Source organism: Elephas maximus, chromosome 21 (genome assembly GCF_024166365.1).
Source record: "Elephas maximus indicus isolate mEleMax1 chromosome 21, mEleMax1 primary haplotype, whole genome shotgun sequence".
NCBI classification, from domain to species: domain Eukaryota; kingdom Metazoa; phylum Chordata; class Mammalia; order Proboscidea; family Elephantidae; genus Elephas; species Elephas maximus.
In genome coordinates this window covers 69,509,495-69,532,760 of record NC_064839.1, presented here as the reverse complement: position 1 = coordinate 69,532,760, position 23,266 = coordinate 69,509,495, and the positions used below count along the sequence as shown (strand labels likewise).

Genomic DNA, 23,266 nt, shown 5'->3' with positions numbered 1-23,266 from the left:
AATCTCATTTCAGGTTAAAACCTCATTTCAGAAACGATCATGAAAAAACAATAGCTCTGTTTAATAAAACACTTTTTTTTGCAGGTGGCTCTGTTGATCTTGTTTCAATTATAATAGAACCATTTTACTACAACTCAGAATTAACTGGCTATTTCCCCCAGGTAGTGAACTTTAAGGGAAGGCTGCTAAAGTACAATAAAGCAAACTTGACAAGGTGATAATTGACAAAGATCTAACTTGTAAGGTTTTACTGAGTGAATGAATGCGCACGTGAATGTATGTCCTGGAATTAGTACACACTCAGTCTATTCCCTTGATCCCTTGCTGACATCACATGTCAGCAAACTTTTTCTATAAACGGCCAGCTAGTACATATTTTTTGGCTTCGTGGGCCATATGGCCTCTGTCACAACTACTCAAATCTGCTGTTGTAGTGAGAAAGCAGTCAGATGACATGCGAATGCATGCATGTGGCTGTGCTCCAATACAACTTTAACAAAGGGCCAAACCTGGCCACTGTTCACTGACCACTGTTCTACATCACGAGTGCAACACCCATCGTTCAGATTAATTTTTCTAGGCTTCAAGAGAACTAGCCAGGGGTACACATGGGGTAAGCATGCTGTTGCCAAGCCCCATGGGTTCAAAAAAGTTTTTAAGGAGCAGTCTCCCAGAAGACCATATGATATTATTGCTAAATATTCTGAATACATGTAGTGCCTGCGTTAGCTATACAGAGAAAAAATAGACAGTCCATGTCTAGATACTAAGGAACATGAAGAGCAGTGCACACACATAAGGTTAAGGCAATGAAAACAAGAACATTTAATTGCTAGGGGCAGAGAAAGCTAGAGAGGCATCACAGAGGAGCGTTGTTTAGCTCAATCTTGACGGAACGGTCAGTAAGGTGGGAATGGTATTCAGGGCAAAGGGAAAGGCAAATGAAGTATGGCAGATCACAGTACATTTGGAGTCCTGCAAGGTGTTCATAGTAAATGGAACACAAGACTCATGGAGAGAAAATGTGCCTCAGTTTCCTTAAGAAGAGAATGAATATAGTTTTTATCTCAAAGTATGTCGTGAAAATTAAGAAGTTAATCTGAACAAAGCATCTTTATTTGTACACAGGGAGCCTCCAATAAGTATTTGCTACTATTAACATGACTATCATTGCTTTTTAAGAGCACTGAATTCTTTCTTGAGATGAGAAAAGGCTTTAAGCGGGGAATGACATGGATTTCATTTTTAGGAGAATAAGGCTGATGGCAAGTGGACCATGGACTGTAGGGGAATGAAACTGATGGCCGAGAGCCAAGTGGGAGGCTACTTAATACCCAAGGGAGAGAGATGAGGGCCTGAAGTAAGCACAGGAAGGGAGAGGTTTAAGAGCTATGTATGAGGTACAATCATTAAAGCTTGGGAAGGTGGGAGGTAAAGGAAAAGGACAATCATAACATGCTCTCTAATTTTCATTCAGGAAACCCTGATGATGTAGTGGTTAAGAGCTATGGCTGCTGATCAAACGGTTGGCAGTTCAAATCCACCAGGCACTCCTTGGAAATTCTATGGGGCAGCTCTACTCTGTCCTATAGGGTCGTTATGAGTTGGAATCGACTCGACAGCAACGGGTTTGGTTTTTTTGGTTTCAGTTTCATTCATGGGTAGATAGAAAACATGGGAAAAGGAATAGCTTTTGAGGAAAAGTTAAAAAGTTCAGCTTTAACTATGTTGTGTGTACAATACCTGAGGGTCATCTAAGAGAAAAATTCCAGCAGAAAATTGGGCTATAAAGATCTGAAACTCAGAGGAGACAAACAGGATGGAGAAAGAGACATGGGGCCATTGGCACACTGGTGATTGAAGTGGATGGTGCTAAAACTGGAGAAAGTAAAGTGCCAGCACACACTAAGTGTCTGCTGATGGTACATTTATTGGATAGCTTTGATGACAGCTACAGTTCATTTTTTGAGTGGATAAGTATTTCCCTCTCATCATTTCCCTTTCCCTGTAGAAGAGAGCCTCCTGAACCAATCTGACTTTTTACTGTGGGTCCAAGTCATGACTTCGTGACTGCGGGTCCAACTCCAAAAGGAGGTTCTTTTCCTGCAAGGCCAATCAGCCCTAGTGTTAATTCGGTGCTATCTTTGTTTTATCACAGAAATTTTAATCTCACCCTCCGTTGTAGCTGAGACCCCATTTGACCATTTCTAAGATAATCTGGCCAGTCAGAAAGCTATGTTGTTTCTTAAAACCTCGCTGTTTTAGCTTCTGTTACTTTGAGAGCTGTCCCAAGTTGCATCTGCAGCCTATAAGGAACTTTCTTCTGCTTCTGACTTCATTAAGGTTCCCAGAAATTGAGGGGCACCAGAATCATATGCTTCCCAGAATTTATGAAAGAAGGTGAACCCAAAAACTTTGCCAGTGATACAGGTCTTTGTCCTCCTAGCAGTGGGATATCTGACCTCCTGAAACTTCCTTGGTTCGTTCTGGAACTGGGTAACTCTAGCATGGTGGGACAATTACCAGATCAATGGCATATCTTCAGGACTACGCTGTCTTCAGCTACCCTCCCGAGCTAAAAACTCTTGTTCTGTTGGAATAAGGTGACTGTGGTATGTCTTATTTTAGGGGTACTGGAGAGATAACCTACAATGTACAGAATGGTAGGGATAAATAACGGAGAAACTAGAACTATGATTTTCCAATAACTGCCTGGGGAGGGACCCTTATCCACTACAACAGCCCTTCAAGGTAAAGTTACATTTCACTCAGAAAGCCTTCAACTAACTTCTTTTTTCCTGTAGGTTCATGAGTTTTGATAAAATATAGATTAACCATTTTAGTGATATGTCTATGGACCAGAAATATGACTTTAATACATTAATCATATCGAAATATCACTCATTACAATAAAACAATTTGCTTGTCCCAGTGAAAAATGTTATGGAATTTTTGTCTATTTCATGTGAAAGAGGTGGGAGAATTTGGAGGCAGAATGCAACAGGAGAGAGGATATCCACAGAAATTTGTAGATCTTTAAGGGACAAGAGGTAGTATTATAATACTACTCGCTAACTTGATTTTTTACTAAACTTCTAATATGATTACCTTCATTTTCTAAAACAGATAAAAATAATATTTTACTTATATGTGAATACTAGAAGCTGGTATTTTCCTTTCTACTACTTATCTACAGAAGCGTCAGTTCTTAAATTTATCTGAGATGTCTTCAGGGAAGACATTCAATATAGAAATTCTGATTAGAGTGGGGTATATAAAAAAAAATTTTTTTTTTCTTCTTTTTTTATATAACCAAAGGGACGGCAGTTTGAATCCACCAGGCGCTCCTTGTAAACTCTATGGGGGCAGTTCTACTCTGTCCTATAGGGTTGCTATGAGTCGGAATCGACTCGACGGCACTGGGTTTTTTTTGGGTATATAACAATGTTTAAAAACAATACGATATTTCATGAATAAACACGGTCTAGGTTAAATGTGTGGACAAGCGTGACTGCTTAAGAGATTTACCCTGCTTAGTGAGCTAACATCTATTAAGTGACTACCACAGGATACGATACATAAATGCTGGTTCTCTAGCTTGTTCCCTCTTGGTGAACAGACTCACCTTTAGGGTTGGAGAAGACCCAACATAAAGGGGTGGAGGATTTCCTTGCCAGCCCTCAAGACGGTAGATGTGTCCCACACGAGAACACGGGACAAACAGTAATTTGCCACCACACTGCCATATCTACCAAGGAAAAATACACATGGAATTGTTTCAAATGCGAAAACAAAGTTTTGTTTAATAAACTGAAATCTAAATTGGATATAATGTCCACAAAGAGTTCATAAACCAAACAAATCCTAAAATAATTTGCTTGTTTTTAAAACTTACATAACAACAAAGAAGGCAATAGGAAATACAGCAATAAACTGCTACTAAAGGGCCTCTTCCAATATACGTATAGCTCCTAGCGACCTTTTCCCAGTGTAACCTTGCAAAGTCACGCTGATTCTTCATTCCTAACATCATTTACCATTTCCATTGCTGATACAGTATTTCCCAACTGGGTGATTATTATAACCTCTTAACTGGGTTTTTCACCTCCAGCTTCTCTCTATTCAACTCTGTCCTTGTTTATAGCAAGCAGATTATTCTAGCTGAAGGGCAGCTTTGGGTCATGTTATTCCCTTGATTTATCTTTGGTGGATTTGCATTGCTTATCAAATTAAGTCAAACTCTCTTAGCTTAGCATTTAAAGATCTCATCAATATGGTCCTTAGGTACCTGTCCACTTTATCTTCTTATACGTACATCCTCCTTAGTCACTCTGCCTAAGTCTGCCTAACTGTGCTCCTTAGTTTCCTGACTACATTCTTTATGTTCTCGCCTTTATGCCTTTCCTGTCTATCTGCGTATAAGCCCTCCCTTCCGTTATCTCAGTTTGCTGATATCATGCCCATCTTTCTAGTTCTGCTCAGATTCTGCCTCCACTGTGATGCTGTTTCTTAATCATACCAACTGAATGCCATCCTGGCTTCTTAGCGTTATGTACTTGGGTGGAATTCTACTCTTCTCTTATAGGCTGTAAGCTCCTTGAGAGCAAGGACTGAAATACTTCTACCCCTCACTGTGCTATGCCTGGGACTGCTACGACAGGAAATAAGAAGCATCTGTTCAACTCAAACTATGATAGAGGTCTCTGTCGCCGCTACCTTTTCACTCTCTTTTGGGGCGGCGTTAGAGCACAGAAGGTGTTACTGAGCAGGAAGTAAGGTGTTACTGAGGAGGAAGTAAGGTGTTACTGAAGAGGAAGTAAGGCACTACTGGCAGCGACTAAGGCGTTACTCCAAAAGGGCTAACAAGGTGTCACTGCGCAGAGAGGAAAGCGTTTAACTGCGCAAGGACCAAGGCGTCATTGCACAAGGCCTAAGGTAGTATTGCTTCAGGACTGCCTCAATAACGGGGAAGGTGCTGCAGGAAGGGAGCTGTAATGCCAGCCTGAGGGTGCACAGTCACTGTTGGCATCTGCTTCTGTTTCAATCATCATGTCCCATAGTGATAAAGGATGACTACGTCAGTGGATGGTGAAACCGTGGCCCCAACACATGCAGAGTCCCCAAAGGGTTTCTATAACAAATAGCTCCAGTGTATAAAAGCCTTGGGGGTGGGAACAAAGATTTTCATTTCTGAAGCTTGATGGCCTCAATTTTGAGCCAAGCTATGTAAGTATGTGGTAAGTTTGAGGTTGCACTTTGCTTTATTTCCTCAAAAAGCATACATTTTTGTTAGTGATTTCTTATAGTTTGGAGAAATGCATTATACTGTGTTTTTTTTCCCCAAAGAAATCAGCTTAACTGAAAGTCACAAAAGTCAGTAAATTCTTATAAAACTGCATGTGCTTAAATGAAATCCTACCTTGTATGAGATCTCGAAGTTTTCGCCACCCCAAATTTGAAGACCTGGATCATAGAGACCCAATTCAAAGAAGAAGTCTCGTTCAATAGCAAATAATCCTCCAGCCATGGCTGGAGACCTAAGAGAAAGAAACAGTGCATTCGAACCACAATATCCCTACACCCAGAGACAAGATGCGTTTTGGAAAACAGCTTAATAATGCACAGAAAAGAAAAAACTGATGGCCAAACATTAAGAAATTATAAAGTCTTCACAAAACACTGTTCATAATTCCTTCAAGAATTTACCATGATTTAGAACTGAAACTGAATTACATACCCATAAAAACAAAACCAAACCCATTGCTGTCCAGTCAAGGCCTACTCATAACCAAAAAACACCAAACCCAGTGCCGTCCAGTGGATTCCGACTTATATCTGCCCCATAGAGTTTCCAAGGAACGCCTGGCGGATTCGAACTGCTGACGCTTTGGTTAGCAGCCGTAGCACTTAACCACTACGCCACCAGGGCCAACTCATAGTGACCCTATATAGTTCATTACAAATTAGAGCACTGCTTCATTTCTCCATTAGAGGGCGCCTTGGTTCCTCTGTTGATTTAAAAATTAGGCCTTAGTTTCAGTTCAAGAATTCTCTCTCTCCTGAAAACATCGAGCCATACAGCTGTGGTCTGCTAACTGTTCCTGCAGTGATTTATGAGTCATTCTGGGATGAACGAAACCATACACCGTGGAAGTAGTCTGTCATTTTTTAATTTTATAGCTCAGGGGCTTGCCAAATAAGGGTGCAAATCATCATAGAAGAACCACAGTTCATTCAGAGTTTGCAAATGTAGCAGAGAAATGACACAGGAGAATCAGACAGAGCTATTTACTGTGTCAGGAGGTTGGAATGCAAAAAAAGGTGATTTGTGGGGCTTACTGAAATGGGATCTTGAATTTCGTGCTTACTGGGGATGAAGAGAAAAAAAAAGACTTGGTAGCTTTTTAGGGGACAAGTCACTTCCATCACTGAGAGAACTGACAGCTGTGATAATTTTCATCCTGCTCCCTGGCTCCCGGGGAGGCATCGAGGACCGTGATTCTCATTAATGCATCACGATTCTTAACTAGATCCTCCTATTAGGGTATCTTTGTGGTCATCACACCTGACAGCCAGTCTGTCACTATCAGTAAATCCTATTGATTCCACCTTGAAAAGATACCTTGATTCTGCCTACTTCTTTCCAACTTCACTGCTGCCGCCATAGACCAAGCCACCATTGCTTGGACCATGGCAGTTACCTCCCTCATTTGTCTCCTTTCTTCTCCTCTGTCCCCATCCAAAGCTCATCTCCACAGAGCAGCCAGAGTAAGATCCTCAACAAGGGCCTGCAGGATGCTCTACTCTCCAGGCTCCCCTTGCACCCTCTTCCTCTAGCTCTTCACTGCTCTGTCAAACCCCCTTCTGTCGAAGGACCTTCATCTACACTGCTCGCTCTCCTGAGACAGTCTTCTCCCTCCTCAGGTCTCAGCCTAACCAACACTTCAGTCAGGGGGCCCTTTCCTGATCCTCCAGGCTGGGTTAGGTTCCCCTTTTCAAAAGGTCCAAGTTCCCTGTACTTTTTGTCTTCATGTTACTTCTCATGGTTGCTGTTCCAGGGTTGTTTAAGGTCTGTCTCACCACTATATTTTAAGTGCCATGAGGGAACGTACCTTTTTAGATTTATCCCCAGAAAACAGTGTCTGGCACATAGTAAGCACTCAGTAAATACCTGTTGAATGGGTAAGTAGTAAATTGAGTAATATTCTCAATACCATAGGAAAATCACATCGGGGAAAGTCGTTCTCTTATACATTTTCTTCTTAAAGCATGCTGCCTGACTCACTAAACCGTACTATCGCATCTTTGGTTGCATTTTAATGTCACATTTATTTCGTTGTCATTTAAAATTAATCTGTTATAACTGTGCTGGTTTGATCTTTAAATGTATTCCCACTCATCTCAGTATATATTTGAAAATGCATCTTAACATGAAAACTGGTGAGTTACGTTAAGTGAAATCTTTAAATTTTTCTAGATCACTTTTTTAATTTCTTTATTAGCCCATGGAATTGGAAGAAATATGAATATAATCAGCAACCTTTGTTTTTTCTCCCAGAAATTGTTAGGTTAAGTGGGTAGGAAGTGAATTCCTGGACTATTTAGAATATGAACGTCAAATGAAAATTTGGGAAGTATCAAATAAAACTTGAAAGTTCTATAATTTCCTTATGTTTGCCATCTTAGGTAAGAAGTTGCTGTATCTTCATAATCATGACATGCCCGAACCCCACTATTACCCCATTACCCGTTGCCATCGAGTTGATTCCAACTCATAGCGATCCTACAGGACAGAGTAGAACTGCCCCATAGGGTTTCCAAGGAGCGTCTGGTGGATTCCAACTGCCAACCTTTTGATTAGCAGCTGTAGCCTTTAACCACTGTGCCACCAGGGTTTCCCCGAACCCCACTAGCATTCCCATAAAGAGAGGTCTTCCACGATCAGCAACGTAACAGAGAGACAGAGACCAAAAGCAGAACCATAAGGTCAGAAAAATAAAATCAGACATTTTCTGGAAAAGCTTACACTAACATTTAAGCAGATATTTCTTTTGGGGGTAGTTTTTTGAATGATAGTGAAATATTCCATTTAAAAGGCCAAAAGACAAGAGTAGCAGAAATTGTTCTGTATGAAGAACTGTAAGCAGGACAAAAGCTGATTTTTGGAATAAAGTTTCTTTCTAATCAAGTCCTCTTCTGAGAATGAGGCAATAAAGGGTTTGATGTAACAGTTCCAAAGTCATGTATTTTTATTCATCAGATTTAACTGGTACCAAATTGGTATTTGAGAGCTAGCATATAAAATAAAACAGAGGGAAAAAAAAAAAAGAAAACAAACCATAAATCCCTTGCTAGTGCCTTTCACTGTTAACATTAAACCCAGGCATCAAAGTGCAAATAAAGTCTTGGATTTTAAGGAATTTATGTATTTTAAATGGACAGAAGAACATTAGCATCCAAAGAATAAAGTTTGATGCCTAGTCTACTAGGACAGGACAGCAACATTTTCTTTTTTTCACTTGTACTTGGAACTTATACCACAGAACATTATTTTCTTTTCCCAACAAAGAAGTGCAATTCCGTAGTGGAGCTTGCATTCAGGGTAAAATCAGTTGAGGGAGCAAAAACGTGGATTCGAAGTTCTACGATAGTGCCAGCAGAGAAGTCCTTTCAGAATCGGAGACAGCATCTACAGTTTTCAGGGCACATTTCAGCTTAGCAGGACGTTAGTAGATTAGCAACGACTTTAGAAAAGAAAAACATGTAAGTGATTTAGTGATTACCGATATGGTTCAGTTTTTGTCTTTCTCATTCTCTTCTCTCGCTCGGTCAGAGGCACCCGTTTCCAGAGCATACTCCAATCCCATGCTCCTCGGGCATACCCATCTTCATCACCACCCCCTTGGGGTACAATTTCATATGTGTTGCCATTTATGACATCTATAATCGGCACAGTGCAAACGGCTCTGTGTTGTGTTGATGATGGCAGCAAAGATGAAATGGGAGGGTGTGTATGGACCCACACATTTATACCAGTTCATGGAGAAGAAAAAAAAAAAAAAAAAAGGTACTTAGATACACAAACATTCAACCAAAGAAAATAAGTCATCTTTACCGATAAGGTTCAGTTTTATGTTTTCTTTTGGCCTTTTCTTTGTGGCTCAGGGGAATACGTTTCCATAGTAAACTCCAGTCCCAGGCCCCTCTGGCAAAGCCATCTTCATCCCCACCTTGCTGTGGTTCAATGGAATAATCATTCCCATCTATGTAATCTATTAGAGGCACAGTACATGTAGTTCTGAAACATTTACAGAAAATGAAAAAGCATTTAAGAACCCAAAACTGACTAGTTTAGCCTATCTAACTACAGCATCTCTGTTTGTTGTTGATTTGCTGGTTTGGGCACTGGGAGGCTGTAACAGCTAATGGGAAAGAGAAGTAAAGGACTCTTCCATACATAAAGGCAAGGAGCCGGTTTCCATGAGGGAAGGCGAGAAGACATGCTTCCCTAGGCCCAGAGACAAACGTCAGGACAAAAGTCACTTCCTGAGCTTTAGAGCATTTTCTCGTTTTCACTTTGGTCCCAAAGGCAACTTTCTCTTGGTAATTCTCTATTAGTTACCGGATTTTCCCTCTCTAACCCTCATTAAAAATGTGTGTGTGTGTAGACAGTACTCGCTACATTCTTAGCAGTTCTCCCAACTTCTTATTGCTTTCTATTTCTACTAAAAATGTGTTTCAGTACTTGATTTTCCTCTCCTACCTCTGAAAACAGCTTTTGTTGTTAAAAAAAAAAGAACCATACTCTTGCTTAAAGAACAAACAAGCAAGCAAAAAGTCCTTAAAGCCTGCTAAAGAATTTAAGTAATGGCCTGAAAATTTGGAGCACGGAATTCCTTTGTATTTGGGCTTCATGAAAATGCTAGTCCTCTCCAGCCAGTTAGATGTAGAGTCAGCATCACAAAGAGGTACGCTGCTTGCTTCACTGCTCATCTTATCTGCAAGGACTTTAAAATGCATTTCTTAAACTGGAGATTTTGGCTTTTCTTAACCACGTAAAGTCAAGTTTTTTGGATATTTAGAAACCAAGGAAAAGGGAAAAACCTATGGGGTTTAGAACTTTGATGTGGGGGAAGTGGAGTCGGGAAAAGGGCTTTAATCCCCCCAGACAGTGAAGGGTCTCGGGTACAGGATCCACTGGAAACCCTCTTCCTTACCACCCAAAGGACTGCTGTACTCACCTGGGGAGGTGAGGGTAGTTCTATGTTATCTTACTTCTCATGATTCTCACGCTTCTAAATAAATACAGAGTCTAAATCGTTCCAGAGAGACTTTGGTTTAATTTATTAGCTACCTGATTAGAGGAAAATGACTGATTTTCTAAGCCTTAGTATCATCTTCAGTAAAATGGAGCTCAGAATACCTATCTTGCAAGGTTGCCTTGAAGATTAAATCAGCTAGCACGTGAAAAGTGTTTATGATAGGCCTTTACATCAAGTCTTCTGATGACTCAATTCTCCAGAGTTCTTCCTTTGACCCGTGCCATTTACCACAGGGACATGGTTTATTCTCCTAGATTCTGAAATAGTCAGAATTCTGGACTGGAAGCAGGGCAGCCTTTTGGGACTAGGAGATTAACGCTGCCATCTCCTGTTTCAGACACTTTTGGAAATTTAATGGTGGTCACCACGTTTCCATGGAATAGTTGTCTATTTCTAACCTTTATAGTTTCTAAAGGAACCGAAGACTTGATGCAACTAACTGCTGGACTTACTACCAAAGATAATAATTTAAAAAGACATAAAAAATCAATAGGTTTAATTTCAAAGCATGTTTCTTCATATCTTAAAAAATTTTACCCCAGTTTAAAGGAGAGCAATTAATATTGCTCGTTGAAAAAGTTCTTGGAGATAGAGGAATTTTCTTCAATAACCCAACCACGAGGTGATTGCAGAGTGAGCCATCATCCTAGGCTTATCCCAAAGGCCTGAGCACCCACGTGTGAATCAGCCCAGAGTATCAGACTAGCTCCACCCAAGGAAACAACTAGCTAAATGATAACACTTGAAAGGCAATACCTGATGTATTGAATGCAACTGGAATCAGAAGAATGAGAATATTATTAATCCTTCTAGGAGGAGGTTTACTTTTCAATCAGGAAAGAAAAAAAAAAAAAAAGCAAGGTAATGTTACCTGTCCTTAGATATGGGAGCTACAAGTGGTGCATACCAGTTAACTGCCACCTCACAGTGGGCATCAAGGTATATCAAAACCTTAAAAAAAAGAGGCAGGGTGAAAGAACACTCCTCATATACGGTACATCATATATCACACACAATTTAAAATTAGATGCTAATGAAAATTAGCATTATCTAGGCAATTCTGACACACAAGTTATCTATTTAAGCCAGTAATCTTATTTCAATTAAAAAAAAAAAAAACTGAAGGATAATTTAAAATGTTTATGATCTTTTAGTTACCAAATCCAAAATGCTGACATGGAAGAAATCAAATGTTTCCTACCTGACCAAGTTTAGCCTTCTGAGCACCAATACTTCGTGCTTGAATTAAACCTTCTCTTCTCTCATTTCGAAATACCTTCACTAGGCCATTCCACAGCTTAATATAGTCATCGAGTTTTTGTTTTAAGTGTTCTATAAAAAAACAGAAATTCAAGGAACATTATAAGTTAGACTTACGTATGTAAACCAAATTATGCTATTATTTGTTTTAAAATATTTTATTGTGTCTTTGGCGAAAGTTTACACAACAAATTATGTTCCCCTTTAACAATTTCTATACATTTTGTTCAGTGACATTGGTTACATTTTTCCCAGTGTGTCAGCATTCTCATTATTTCCCTTTAGTTGTTCTGTTTCTATTAATCTAACTTCCTTGCTCCCCCTCCTTACCTTCTCATCTTTGCTTTAGGGTAAATGTTGACCATCTGGTCTCATATAGATGATTATTTAAAGAAGCACAGTACTAATGGGTGATAAAAAAAAGAAACCCAGTGCCGTTGAGTCGATCCTGACTCATAGTGACCCTATAAGACAGAGTAGAACTGCCCCTTAGAGAATGGGTGATACTGATTACTTTATGAGCCAATCTATTATTTGGCTGAAAGGTGACGTCCAGGAGTGGCTCCAATTCCAAATTTAAAGGGTATCTCAGGGTGATACTCTCAAAAGTTATTCTAGTCTCTACCAGTTCATTGAGGAACCTGAATTTTGTTCTACATTTTTCTCCCATTCTATCCAGGACTATCTATTGTGTCCTTGGTTAGAATAGCCAGTAGTGGTAGCTGGGCACCATCTAGTTCTTCTGGTCTCAAGATAGATGCGGTCATGGTTTGTGTGGGTTATTAGTCCTGTAGACTAGCTTCTTCTTTGAGTCTTTGATTTCCTTCTTTCTCTTTTGCTCCAGATAAGTAGATACCAACAGTGGTAGATTAGATGACCACTCACAAGGTTTTAAGATCCCAGACGCTATTCACCAAACTGGGATATAGAACATTATCTTCATGAACTATGTTATGCCAAATGACCAAGTTGTTCTATGAGACCATAGTCCTAAACCTTCAAATCCAGTAAACCAAACCCATGAGGTGTTTGGTTATATCTAGGAAGTGTTTACAACTGTGCTCCGTATGTGCTTTATTACATATATATACACATATATGCAGCAACACAAATATGTATATACCTATGCCTAGAGATACACCTATACGTGCACACTCATATACTCATATGTGCCTTCCTATACACATATATACATACATATCTACCTAATCAATGTATGTATTTTTTGGTTTTTATTATTCTTACAAAATTGTATATTTTTATAGCATTTCCTAAAATCGTCTCTTATTCTTGGTATACTTAGTGTCATCATTTACCGTGGTCTATTTTTTTTTTTTTTTATACTCTTAGTTTTCCTAAGAAACAGGGATAGGCAACAGGTGCTTTGGGTGGTCAGTAATTTTACAGAGGCCAGATGGAGTGTTTAATCGATAAGGAAGTAAAGTGAAGGGTATTATTTGAGTAAAATTTGAGTTTATTATGCCTACAGTAAGCTAGTTAGCTTGCAAAATATCAAACATCCTTTTAAAATTAAATGTTAATTAAGTAAATGAGGACTATGGCTTATTAAAGTACATTAAAACGAGTTTAAATCTTTAATATCAAACTTAAAAGCCTTCAGGCACAACATTTTGTTTACTTTTGGCAGAAGCAATGGTTCAGGATTTTCGAAGATGCACTGTCTATACGTAATACTATGTGACGTCAATGCAATTCATACAGGGTCTAAACAAACAAACAAAAAAAACCCCAAACCAAACCTGTTGCTGTCAAGTCAATTCTGACTCAAAGCAACCCTACAGAGTAGAACTGCCTCAGAGGATTTCCAAGGAGTGGCTGGTGGATTCTAACTGTCAATCTTTTGGTTAGCAGCCATAGCACTTAACCACTGCACCACCAGGGCTCCATATGGAGTTTCACCACCACCTCACTGCCATCGAGTCGATTCTGACTCATAGTGACCCTATAGGACAGAGTAGAACTGCTCCACAGAGTTTCCAAGGAGCACCTGGTGGATTCGAACTTTGGGACTTTTTTGGTTACCAGTCATAACTCTTAACCACTATGCCACCTGGGTTTTCCCATACAGTTTATTTAAAATTTATTTCTGGGCATCTTTGACTAACCACCATCAGAGGTAAAGGTCTTGGTGTGATGAACATGGGTATCGTTAAGACAACAAGCAGGAGATACCATTTTCTCTGTATTTTAAGCACCACCAAATCTAAAAGTACTTTTTTTTTCTTTCTTGATAATTTGGTAGAAAAAATGTTGTGTTATAAAAAGTAGACACATTTGCCAAAGTTCCCATCTTGGTCTCCTATTGCAAGAGAACAGCTTTGTTTGTATCACTATGAGCCCATGAAACTGGCTCATCATAGTCACGACTAACTCTTCCCAGATCCTTCAAAGAGGCTTCTTGAGGACACAAATTTAAAAAAAAATTTTTTAAAATTTGACCTATGAATACAAACACACACACACAAAAGCTGCAAGCTACTACAGTTAAATGGGCAAATCAGACTGTATACTTAATACTTTACTCATTTTTAGGGACCTTTTTTTTTTTATTATTATTAGCAAGACACCCACACATGGGTATTCAGAATTGAGAAGAAAATTTTTCCCTTCTCCTATTCTGACGTCCAGCTTTAATGAGTATGATAAATAAAATTCTCATACTGAATTCAATTTTTTTCCCAGAAAATCTATGTAATGTTCACTTAAAGTTAAAATTTGTTTTTAAAAAGCTTCTTCCTTTTCTTATTTTTTAGTCTGCATAGACCTATGTTATTATTTTTTTAAAGACCCAGCTTGAATTCTATTACGTGCATTTTTGGATATAAATAAATTCTTCATAGCCAGAAACAAGTTGGTGGCCTGTTCTTCAAATTTAGAATCTTGGGTAAGATGCCCCAAAAGGGAAGATGGTGAATCAAATGACTTCTGACTTCTTTGCGATCTGACACCGTGGTGGATCTGTTAAAAAACATTCCTTGCCCTTTTCTTGTGGGAAGGAGCCTGGGTGATGCAAATGGTTTGCGATTGGCTGCTAACTGAAAGATTGGTGGTTCGAACCCACCCAGGAGCGCTGCAGAAGAAAAGGCCTGGTGATCTGCTCCTGTAAAGAGTACAACTAAAAAACTGTATGAAGCAGTTCTACTCTATAACATGTAGGATGGCCATGAGTCGACCTGAACACAGGTAACAACAACAACAACTCCTTTAGGGGTGACTATCCATGCCTAACCCACTGAGGTCAGGCTAAGCCACGTGACGTGCTCTGGCCAATGAGATGTGGGTGGAAGTGACAGGGGTCACTTGTGATCAGGAGTGTTAAGAGCCGGTTTGTGTTTGACCACGTCTCTTCCTTCTCTCTGCCCCTACACGGGCCATGTCTGCGATGAGGCTGAATGCAGATGCAGAGTCGAGCCAGAGCAGACCCGCAGTGAACACACAGTCTGAGCAACAGACAACCCTTCCTGTTGTAGCCACAGAGTGGGGCCGTGTTCTGCCTCAGCCCAACTGAGCCTCAGCTGACTGACGCCCCTGTGTATGGAAGCATGCTGTATCTTGTTTAGAGAAGACTTTGTAATTTCCAGGAACCCAAGTGTTGTTATGAGTGCTCAGCTCCTTTGGGTCGTTTTATAGTAGTATTTTGTCTTTTAAAGAAAAATTATAACTCAAAGTTTTACTTTCTGAGTATATTGGGGAAAGAACAAGTCAAACTTTCACTGAAGTCAGACTAACCAAACACTATTTCATTTTACTGAGGGCAGGACTGACAGATTTTAAGGCTATTTTGAAATTGGGAAAACTAATTAAAGATCTTTTCTACTTCTGTTTGAGGGCACCCCAGGCATCTCTCTGCACACTCTAAGCTCAGCAGACCCTACATGTGATTACCCTCCAAATACATTACAAGAGGCTGAGTATTAGAGACTGGTAACAGCAGAAGCACTGACCGCAAAAACAGGAAGTCAAATGGGCAAAACTTAAGCCCCAAATTCTGCTCTCATTTTCTTGGGCCAAGCAGTTATTTTATGGTACATCTTCATTTTTTTTTTTTTTTTTTTAATGGATATGCTAGGCTTTCACCTGTATTAGTAACATACAACCACCACCAGTTGTTGCTGAGCTGATTCTGACTCATGGCGATCCCTTTGTGTTAGAGGAGAACGGCCCGTACCGTGGCGATCCCTTTGTGTTAGAGGAGAACGGCCCCGTACCGTGGCGATCCCTTTGTGTTAGAGGAGAACGGCCCCGTACCGTGGCGATCCCTTTGTGTTAGAGGAGAACGGCCCCGTACCGTGGCGATCCCTTTGTGTTAGAGGAGAACGGCCCCGTACCGTGGCGATCCCTTTGTGTTAGAGGAGAACGGCCCCGTACCGTGGCGATCCCTTTGTGTTAGAGGAGAACGGCCCCGTACCGTGGCGATCCCTTTGTGTTAGAGGAGAACGGCCCCGTACCGTGGCGATCCCTTTGTGTTAGAGGAGAACGGCCCCGTACCGTGGCGATCCCTTTACGTTAGAGGAGAACGGCCCCGTACCGTGGCGATCCCTTTACGTTAGAGGAGAACGGCCCCGTACCGTGGCGATCCCTTTACGTTAGAGGAGAACGGCCCCGTACCGTGGCGATCCCTTTACGTTAGAGGAGAACGGCTCCGTACCGTGGCGATCCCTTTATATTAGAGGAGAACTGCTCCGTAGGATTTTCTTGGCCGTAATCTTTACGGAAGTAGATGAATTGCTGGGTGGGTTTGAACCACCAACCTCTAGGTTAGTAGTTGAGAGCAAACCATTTGTGCCACCGACGGTCTTAAAACGGTCTTAGGGGGTCTTAAAATCAGTACAATCCTAGACATGGGGTTTCTCAAAGTTATTTTTGAAGATTTAGATTTTTCCAAATCTAAAATATTATTATATCAACAATATAGCTTTAAAACATACTTTCAAATATTTCTCTTCAGACAGGAGTAAACATTCCTGTCATAGAAACTGCTACCAAGATCAGGTGTCGAAGCTAAACATACTTGATGTGACCAAAATGTTAAAGCTATACATTCTCTAGTCTGATTTAAAATGACTAGTTAAAAAAAGTCACCAGTTGCACAAAGATGAAAAGAAGAACATATAGACAGGCCAGATTTCTGTTTTTTTCCATGCCAACATATGTGGACAAGATCAAGATTCTAGTCATGTCCTTGCCGAAACAGCAGAGGTTTAACTAGTTATCCAGTCTGCAAAGGTTCTAAATTAAGTTTTGGGTGAAGCTTTTACAAAGCCACAACATTTGAAATGGTATTTTCACGCTACCTATGATCTGTCTTTATTCCTAACATTATATTCAGTGGTTATCACTACTCACAGAAATTCTCTGCAAACCTTATTTGCCAAAAAAGCAAATATCCTGTTGTTATTAAGTAGTCTGGGCTCTTTGGTCAATTTTCAAAGGTTTCAACTTACTTTTGTGACAAGCAAAGAAGAATTAATGAATACCCAGATGGGAGGCTCAGCAGCACAACTACATTTTTATGTAGCATGCTGATTAGGGGTCTGAGCTGCAGTATTATCTATCTTTTGATATTTATGTCATTTATGTCAGCTCACAATCATGTATCTACTTAAAGACAAAATTTAAAATTAACCTGAAAAAAAACCCCTGCACTTGTCTAGAAAATCACTGCTAAATCTCTCTTGCGAACTTGAACTAAGACTAAAATGTGCCTCCCTAAATGATGCAATAGCTGGTTCCTTTAAAAGAATTACAATAATTAGAAAAGGAATTTTGCTTGTATTCAATATCCTGAATCAAGTTTAGAACAATATAAGCTTTAACAGATGCTTCTTGTTATAAATAAGAGTAGCCCATGGTTTTGGTCAAATTCAATATCATCATCATTCAAAACACAAAATAGAGGCTACAAAATAAGTACCGTATATAGATTTCAGCTTGACAACTATGGATGGAGTTTTGGGTGGCACTGCAATATACATGCAATTGCATTTTTCGGTCTTTCAGTAAATTACTTCTGTGACTAAAATTTTACAAAATTCAAGGTACAAAATATTGGTATAGAGTAGGACAGTAGTTAATACACAGACTGACGAGCTCATGAACTTGCATCTAGCTGTTAACTACTAGCTTTGTGACTGCTGGGAAGTTACTTACCATCTCTGAGCCTTCTGTGTGGAGATAATAATAATATCCAAACTACTGCCCTGAGATAATTTTTAAACCTTAAACCAAAACTGTACCCTGAGTCTTCTTAAAACCATAGTTCAACTTAACTAGAAAAGAATGTCTGCCTTGAGCATTGTGCTCTCTTAAGATCTATTCATATGGGATCAGACTGACAACAGTAACTTGAAAGGTTAGACAGGAAACTCAGGGGGCGGTGAATTTATGTTAATGGGGACGGAACAACTCAGAAAAGGAGGGTAACAATGGTTGCACAACTCAAAGCATGAAATCAATCAAAGTCACTGAACTGCACATGTAGAAATTGTTGATTTGGTGTATGTTCTGTGTGTATATTCTCAACAATAACAAATAAATTATTTAAAAAATAATAATACCCATTGCATAATGTTACTGTTAAAAGTTAGGATCAAACAAAATAATTCGTATACCATGCGTGGCACAGTACCAACTTACTGAAAATAAGCTATTAATAAAAACCAGTTTCCATGGAGTCGATTCTGGTTCATGATGACCCCATGTGCATCACAGCACGTCCACAGGGTTTTCAGTGGCTGTGATCTTTCAGAATTAGATGACCAGGCCTTTCTTCTGAGGCACCGCTGGGTGGACTTGAAGCTCCAGTCTTTTGGTTAGCAGCCCAACATGTAAACTGTCCACCTAGGGACTCCAAACTACTAATAGATGTGAATCATTGACGTTTAAAGACTATTTCAAAATCACATTTTTGCAATTACTAATAATTAACTTGTTTTATAGATAAAAATGTTGATTACCTTTATTACTGAAATCATCAATCAACACGATTTCTGCTAAATATTTCCTTGGAGTCCTCTTAATTACACTGTGGACTGTTCTCATGAGGGTTGACCATCCCTCATTATGGAAGACAATGACAACACTGGAAGTCAGCAGGTTTTCATCATAATGCCAATATTTGCATCTGCAAAAGGGAAATTTAATCATATTTATTTAGAGGTAATCTATAATTTCTTGGTGCTAAACTTATTATGATTATGTTTTTGGATTGGATTAAATATTATTAACTAAAGTAAGTTAAAGAAATATAACCATTTTAACAGAAACACAAGACAGAAAAGAGAAGCTATGTGATGGAGTTACTCCTAGATAAAGGTACTTCCTAACCAACTGGTACTTACCTTGCGATAGAGAACTAATTTGTAAATTTATGTTTTCTCAGCTGGTTTTTTTTTTTTCAGCTGGGGATGCTTACGTTACTTAAAGCTTTCAGGTTTCTATATTCTTTTTCAAGATTAAGATCTCAGTTTATTTTCCTTTTGCAACTTGAGTTTTTGGTGCAAGGCACTTATTGCACTTACTTTGCATAAACCGCCATGTTTGAAAGGTGTCTGGTCTAATACGGCTCTAATATTCAGGAAAAACAAAACAAAGCAAAACAGGCTGACCTGAGGTATATAACAGACATTCAAAAATTTACTGTTGAATGAATAAGCCAAGTTCTAATATTGGTTAGAGCCATTAGCTTGGCTAAAGAAGGAGCTTATTCTACACAAAACTATTCGAAACAACTGTAGTAGGAATGACGTTGCCAGAAGCCTTTTCCTTATTAGCAGGAAACCCCAAACTAAAACCAAACCAGTTGCTGCTGAGTCGATCCCAACTCATCGTGACCCCATGTGCCAGAGTAGAACTGTGCTCCATAGGGTTTTCAATGGATGATTTTTTGGAAGTAGACGACTCAGTGTGTCTTCTGAGGTGTCTCTGGGTAGAGTCGAACCTCCAATCGTCCGGTTAGCAGCCAAGTGCATTAACTGTTTGCACCATCTGCGGACAGTTCACTGAATTTCTCTCTCTTTCTCTCTCACACACACATTTATTTTTTCTGCTTCTGCTTAGCTGTAGAAGGAAAGCAATAGTGAGAACAAGTTAGACTAATGAGAATGATTGAGACCTGTGTTCCTTCTGCTGGAGTGAGTTCTCAGAGCTAGCTAGCATTTGGAGCCTATCGCCTCCTTAATAAGTGAAAGGGAAAGGTTTTTTATACCAAAAGTTTTCATGAAGCAATAAATAAGCTTGTACCAAAGATGAAACTGAATTTTAAACCAGCCTATAGAGAAGCAGTAATTAACATTATCAGCTTGATTGCCTATAGCAGCATTTAGAATAGTAACCATATCTAGGAAAGGGCCTGGCCTGATAAACATGGAAACAATTTTTTTCTCCAGGTGTTTATTTCCCTTTTAAAACTGGTCTAAATTGTCTATGCTCTTAGAGGTTATTTTTATAGAAAGGCAGATTGAGATTTTTAACCCATTTGACCTTATTTCTTCGATCTGCATTTTCTCATTAACTTATGTATTACGTACCTACTACGCTCCATGCTCTGTGCTAGGTGATAGAGATACAGGCATCAAATAAGATGGACATGGTCTCTGGCCTCATGAAGCCCACAGTCTTACAGGGGAAGAGAGATACGGAGCAAGTGTTTGTGCTTTCCCTGAGTGTATCAGTGCGGAAATGTAGGTTGCATATGACAAGTGGAACTCAGACTTGGGACATATGGTCAAGAAGGTCTCCTCTTGACAGGAAGGTGAGACCGGAAAGGTGATAAAAAAAAAAGTACTAAGACCAAGGAAGTAGGGAGGGAATAGGGGTCGGGGAGAGAAGACCACAAGATATACCTATGCTTCAGGCACTGTTCTATGTGCTTTACTTATATTAACTTATTTAACTCCCAATACCACTATAAGGTTGGTACTATTAATGCTCCCATTTTATCAAGGAGGGGACCGAGGCAAAGAGATAAATGATTTGCCCAAGATCATACAGCAAGTAAGTAATGGAGCCAAGAAACAAACCCAAGCTGTCCTGAATTTATACCAAATGGAAATGAGGTTAAACATAAAAGAAAAGGAGTACTATCTGTAGCTATGTATGAATGGCTAAGAATTGATCCAAGATGTAAGAATTGCTAGTGATTCACGCAGTGCGTACTAGGCACCCACAGAACTTCCTCTTGCGTGATGGGTGCACTTGTCCCTCCCCTCTTCCCTGTGCCTCACAGACAGGAGACAACCCTAAGAATGAGGAAGAGTGGTGGGGCACAGCACCTTTCAGCATCAAGGTAAACACAGAGGGCTTCCAAGTGTAATCCTAAGTCGGAAGGGGCCAAATCCTCTTTCAGAATAATGAGAACGTGGATCTTTCTAGCAGATGAGTGTTTCTGCGGAGAAATGAACTCAGGCAGTGTAGTAATGGCATCGGGGTGGGGCGTCAGACCTCCTCCTCTAACTTCACAGGCAGTTTAGTAATGGCATTGGGGTGGGGTGTCATACCTCCTCCTCTAACTTCACAGGCAGTGTAGTAATGGCATCGGGGTGGGGTGTCATACCTCCTCCTCTAACTTCACAGGCAGTGTAGTAATGGCATCGGGGTGGGGTGTCAGACCTCCTCCTCTAACTTCACAGGCGGTGTAGTAATGGCATCGGGGTGGGGTGTCATACCTCCTCCTCTAACTTCACAGGCAGTGTAGTAATGGCATCGGGGTGGGGTGTCATACCTCCTCCTCTAACTTCACAGGCAGTTTAGTAATGGCATTGGGGTGGGGCATTAGACCTCCTCCTCTAACTTCACAGGCAGTGTAGTAATGGCATCGGGTGGGGCGTCAGACCTCCTCCTCTAACTTCACAGGGTGGGAGGAGAACCATTGTCAGCATCAACAGCCCAAGGCTGATTCCTATGAAGTGGGTCAGACATGCCTCCTCTCTCCAACCTTTTTACCAGTTCTGGCACTAGCTGTCCCTCCCAGGGCACTTTCTACTTCTCTACTAGATTTGATAATTCGTTGCAATGGTCACACAGAACTCATAGACAATACATGATTATGGGGCTTATTAGGGAAGTAACAGATTACAATTCAGGATTAGGATACAGTTCTTTGGTCAGGATAGCTTCTCTTAGCCATACCCACAGGCAGGCCTCTCTCTGGTCCTCGCCCTCTGGGCCCCTCGGCCTCTGTCCTGCTCGGGCAAGTGTTACAATACTCTTTAGCTCCACTGATAGGTGCCCAGAGGCACCCCACTCCACAGTAAGCCTTGGCCTGAAGGCGCTCAGCTCTCTAGCTCTGTGGGTTGGTAAGTTGAGCTCTGTCAACAAGTGCCTGGAGGCACCCCACTCTGCCAGCAAGCCTCCAGACTGAAGTGCTCAGCTATCTTGCTCCATGGGCTAGGAAGCCCACTGTGACATCTTTTGCCAGTCTCCTGGTTCTGCTGCCTCTGCTGCTTTTCGGCTGCTACTTCTCACAGTCTCCAGTGTTACCGCTCTCTCTTTCTGTCTACTGGGTCTAGGAGGTTTTCAGCGGAGGGATCCTGGGTCCAAAGGATGTGCTCTACCCCTAGCTCTTCTTTTGTTGCTGGCTGTGAGGTTCCCCCTTCACTTGCTCACTTTTCTCTCCTTTTATCTTGTAAAATAAAAGGTGTGACTAAAGTAACAGCATGACCTGAATAAGGCCTGAAAGGGTGGTGACTTGGGTAAGGGGGGTGACTTGAGTCACACCCTCTAGTAAGGTGGTGACTCAAGATACATCCAATCCTAATCTTGCCTCATTAATATAACAGACAACTCACTCCCAAATGGGACCATAACCACAGGCATAAAGGCTAGGATTTACAACACATCACAAAATGGAGAATAATTACATCAGTTCACAAAATGGAGGATGACTACATCATTACACAACAGCCAAATTACATCATTACATAACTGTCAAACCACTTAAAATCATGGCCCAGCCAAACTGACACATAACCTTAACCATTACAGTTTCCATACACCTTATTTATATAGTCCCACTCAATCACCATGTGGGAGTCACAAAGACTATTTGGCTAGAAGGGCCACATTAAGTAATTCATTGCACTGTAGGCACAGCAAGGTAATTCTAGGTAGGTAGGAGTAATAACTCCCAAAAGCAAGCTATAATTCAGATGGGGAGACTCAGGCAACATTTTTCTTCCTCGGCCTCTCACCACTGGACTTAAAGGTGCAGAACTGGGTCGGGCAGACAGCAATTTTGATTCACATCAGATAACAGAGTTGGTGAAAATATTTAAGACATGGAAGGAAATCTGGGACTTGCTGACTCTCTAAGGCAGGAGGTGGCAACTTGGGAAAACAGGCAAGACAGGAACGTTGGATTTGAGATGGTCTTAGTTTCCTAGTTATCTAGTATATTAGTTATCTAGTGCTGCTACAACAGAAACACCATAACGGGGTGCCTTTAACAAACAAAAATTTACTTTCTCACAGTTTAGGAGGGTAGAAGTCCAAATTCAAGGTGTGAGCTCTAGGGGAAGGCTTTCTCTTTCTGTTGTCTCTGGAGGGAGGTCCTTATCTCTTTGAGCTTCTGCTCCTGGGTGATATTCTTGTGGCTTGGCATCTCTCTTTCCTCATCTCTGCTTCCTTATATTTTGTAAGAGTTTGACTCAAGACATACCCTACAC

At 40.4% G+C, this 23,266-nt stretch overlaps 1 protein-coding gene across 2 annotated transcripts in view; it reads right to left on the bottom strand.

Moving 5' to 3' along the window:
* Positions 1-23,266, bottom strand: part of GALNT7 (polypeptide N-acetylgalactosaminyltransferase 7) — a 140,780-nt gene that overhangs the window by 7,156 nt on the left and 110,358 nt on the right. Inside the window, exons 3-8 of one of the 2 annotated variants that reach the window (XM_049863576.1) lie at positions 18,560-18,726; positions 11,524-11,654; positions 11,194-11,273; positions 9,116-9,298; positions 5,420-5,537; positions 3,626-3,748 (exon numbers count right to left, since the gene is read on the bottom strand). In XM_049863576.1, coding sequence (XP_049719533.1) covers positions 3,626-3,748; positions 5,420-5,537; positions 9,116-9,298; positions 11,194-11,273; positions 11,524-11,654; positions 18,560-18,726 — 802 coding nt within the window. Of the gene's footprint in view, positions 1-3,625; positions 3,749-5,419; positions 5,538-8,783; positions 8,967-9,115; positions 9,299-11,193; positions 11,274-11,523; positions 11,655-18,559; positions 18,727-23,266 lie in introns of both variants that reach the window. The other variant, XM_049863575.1, reaches the window with a different exon arrangement.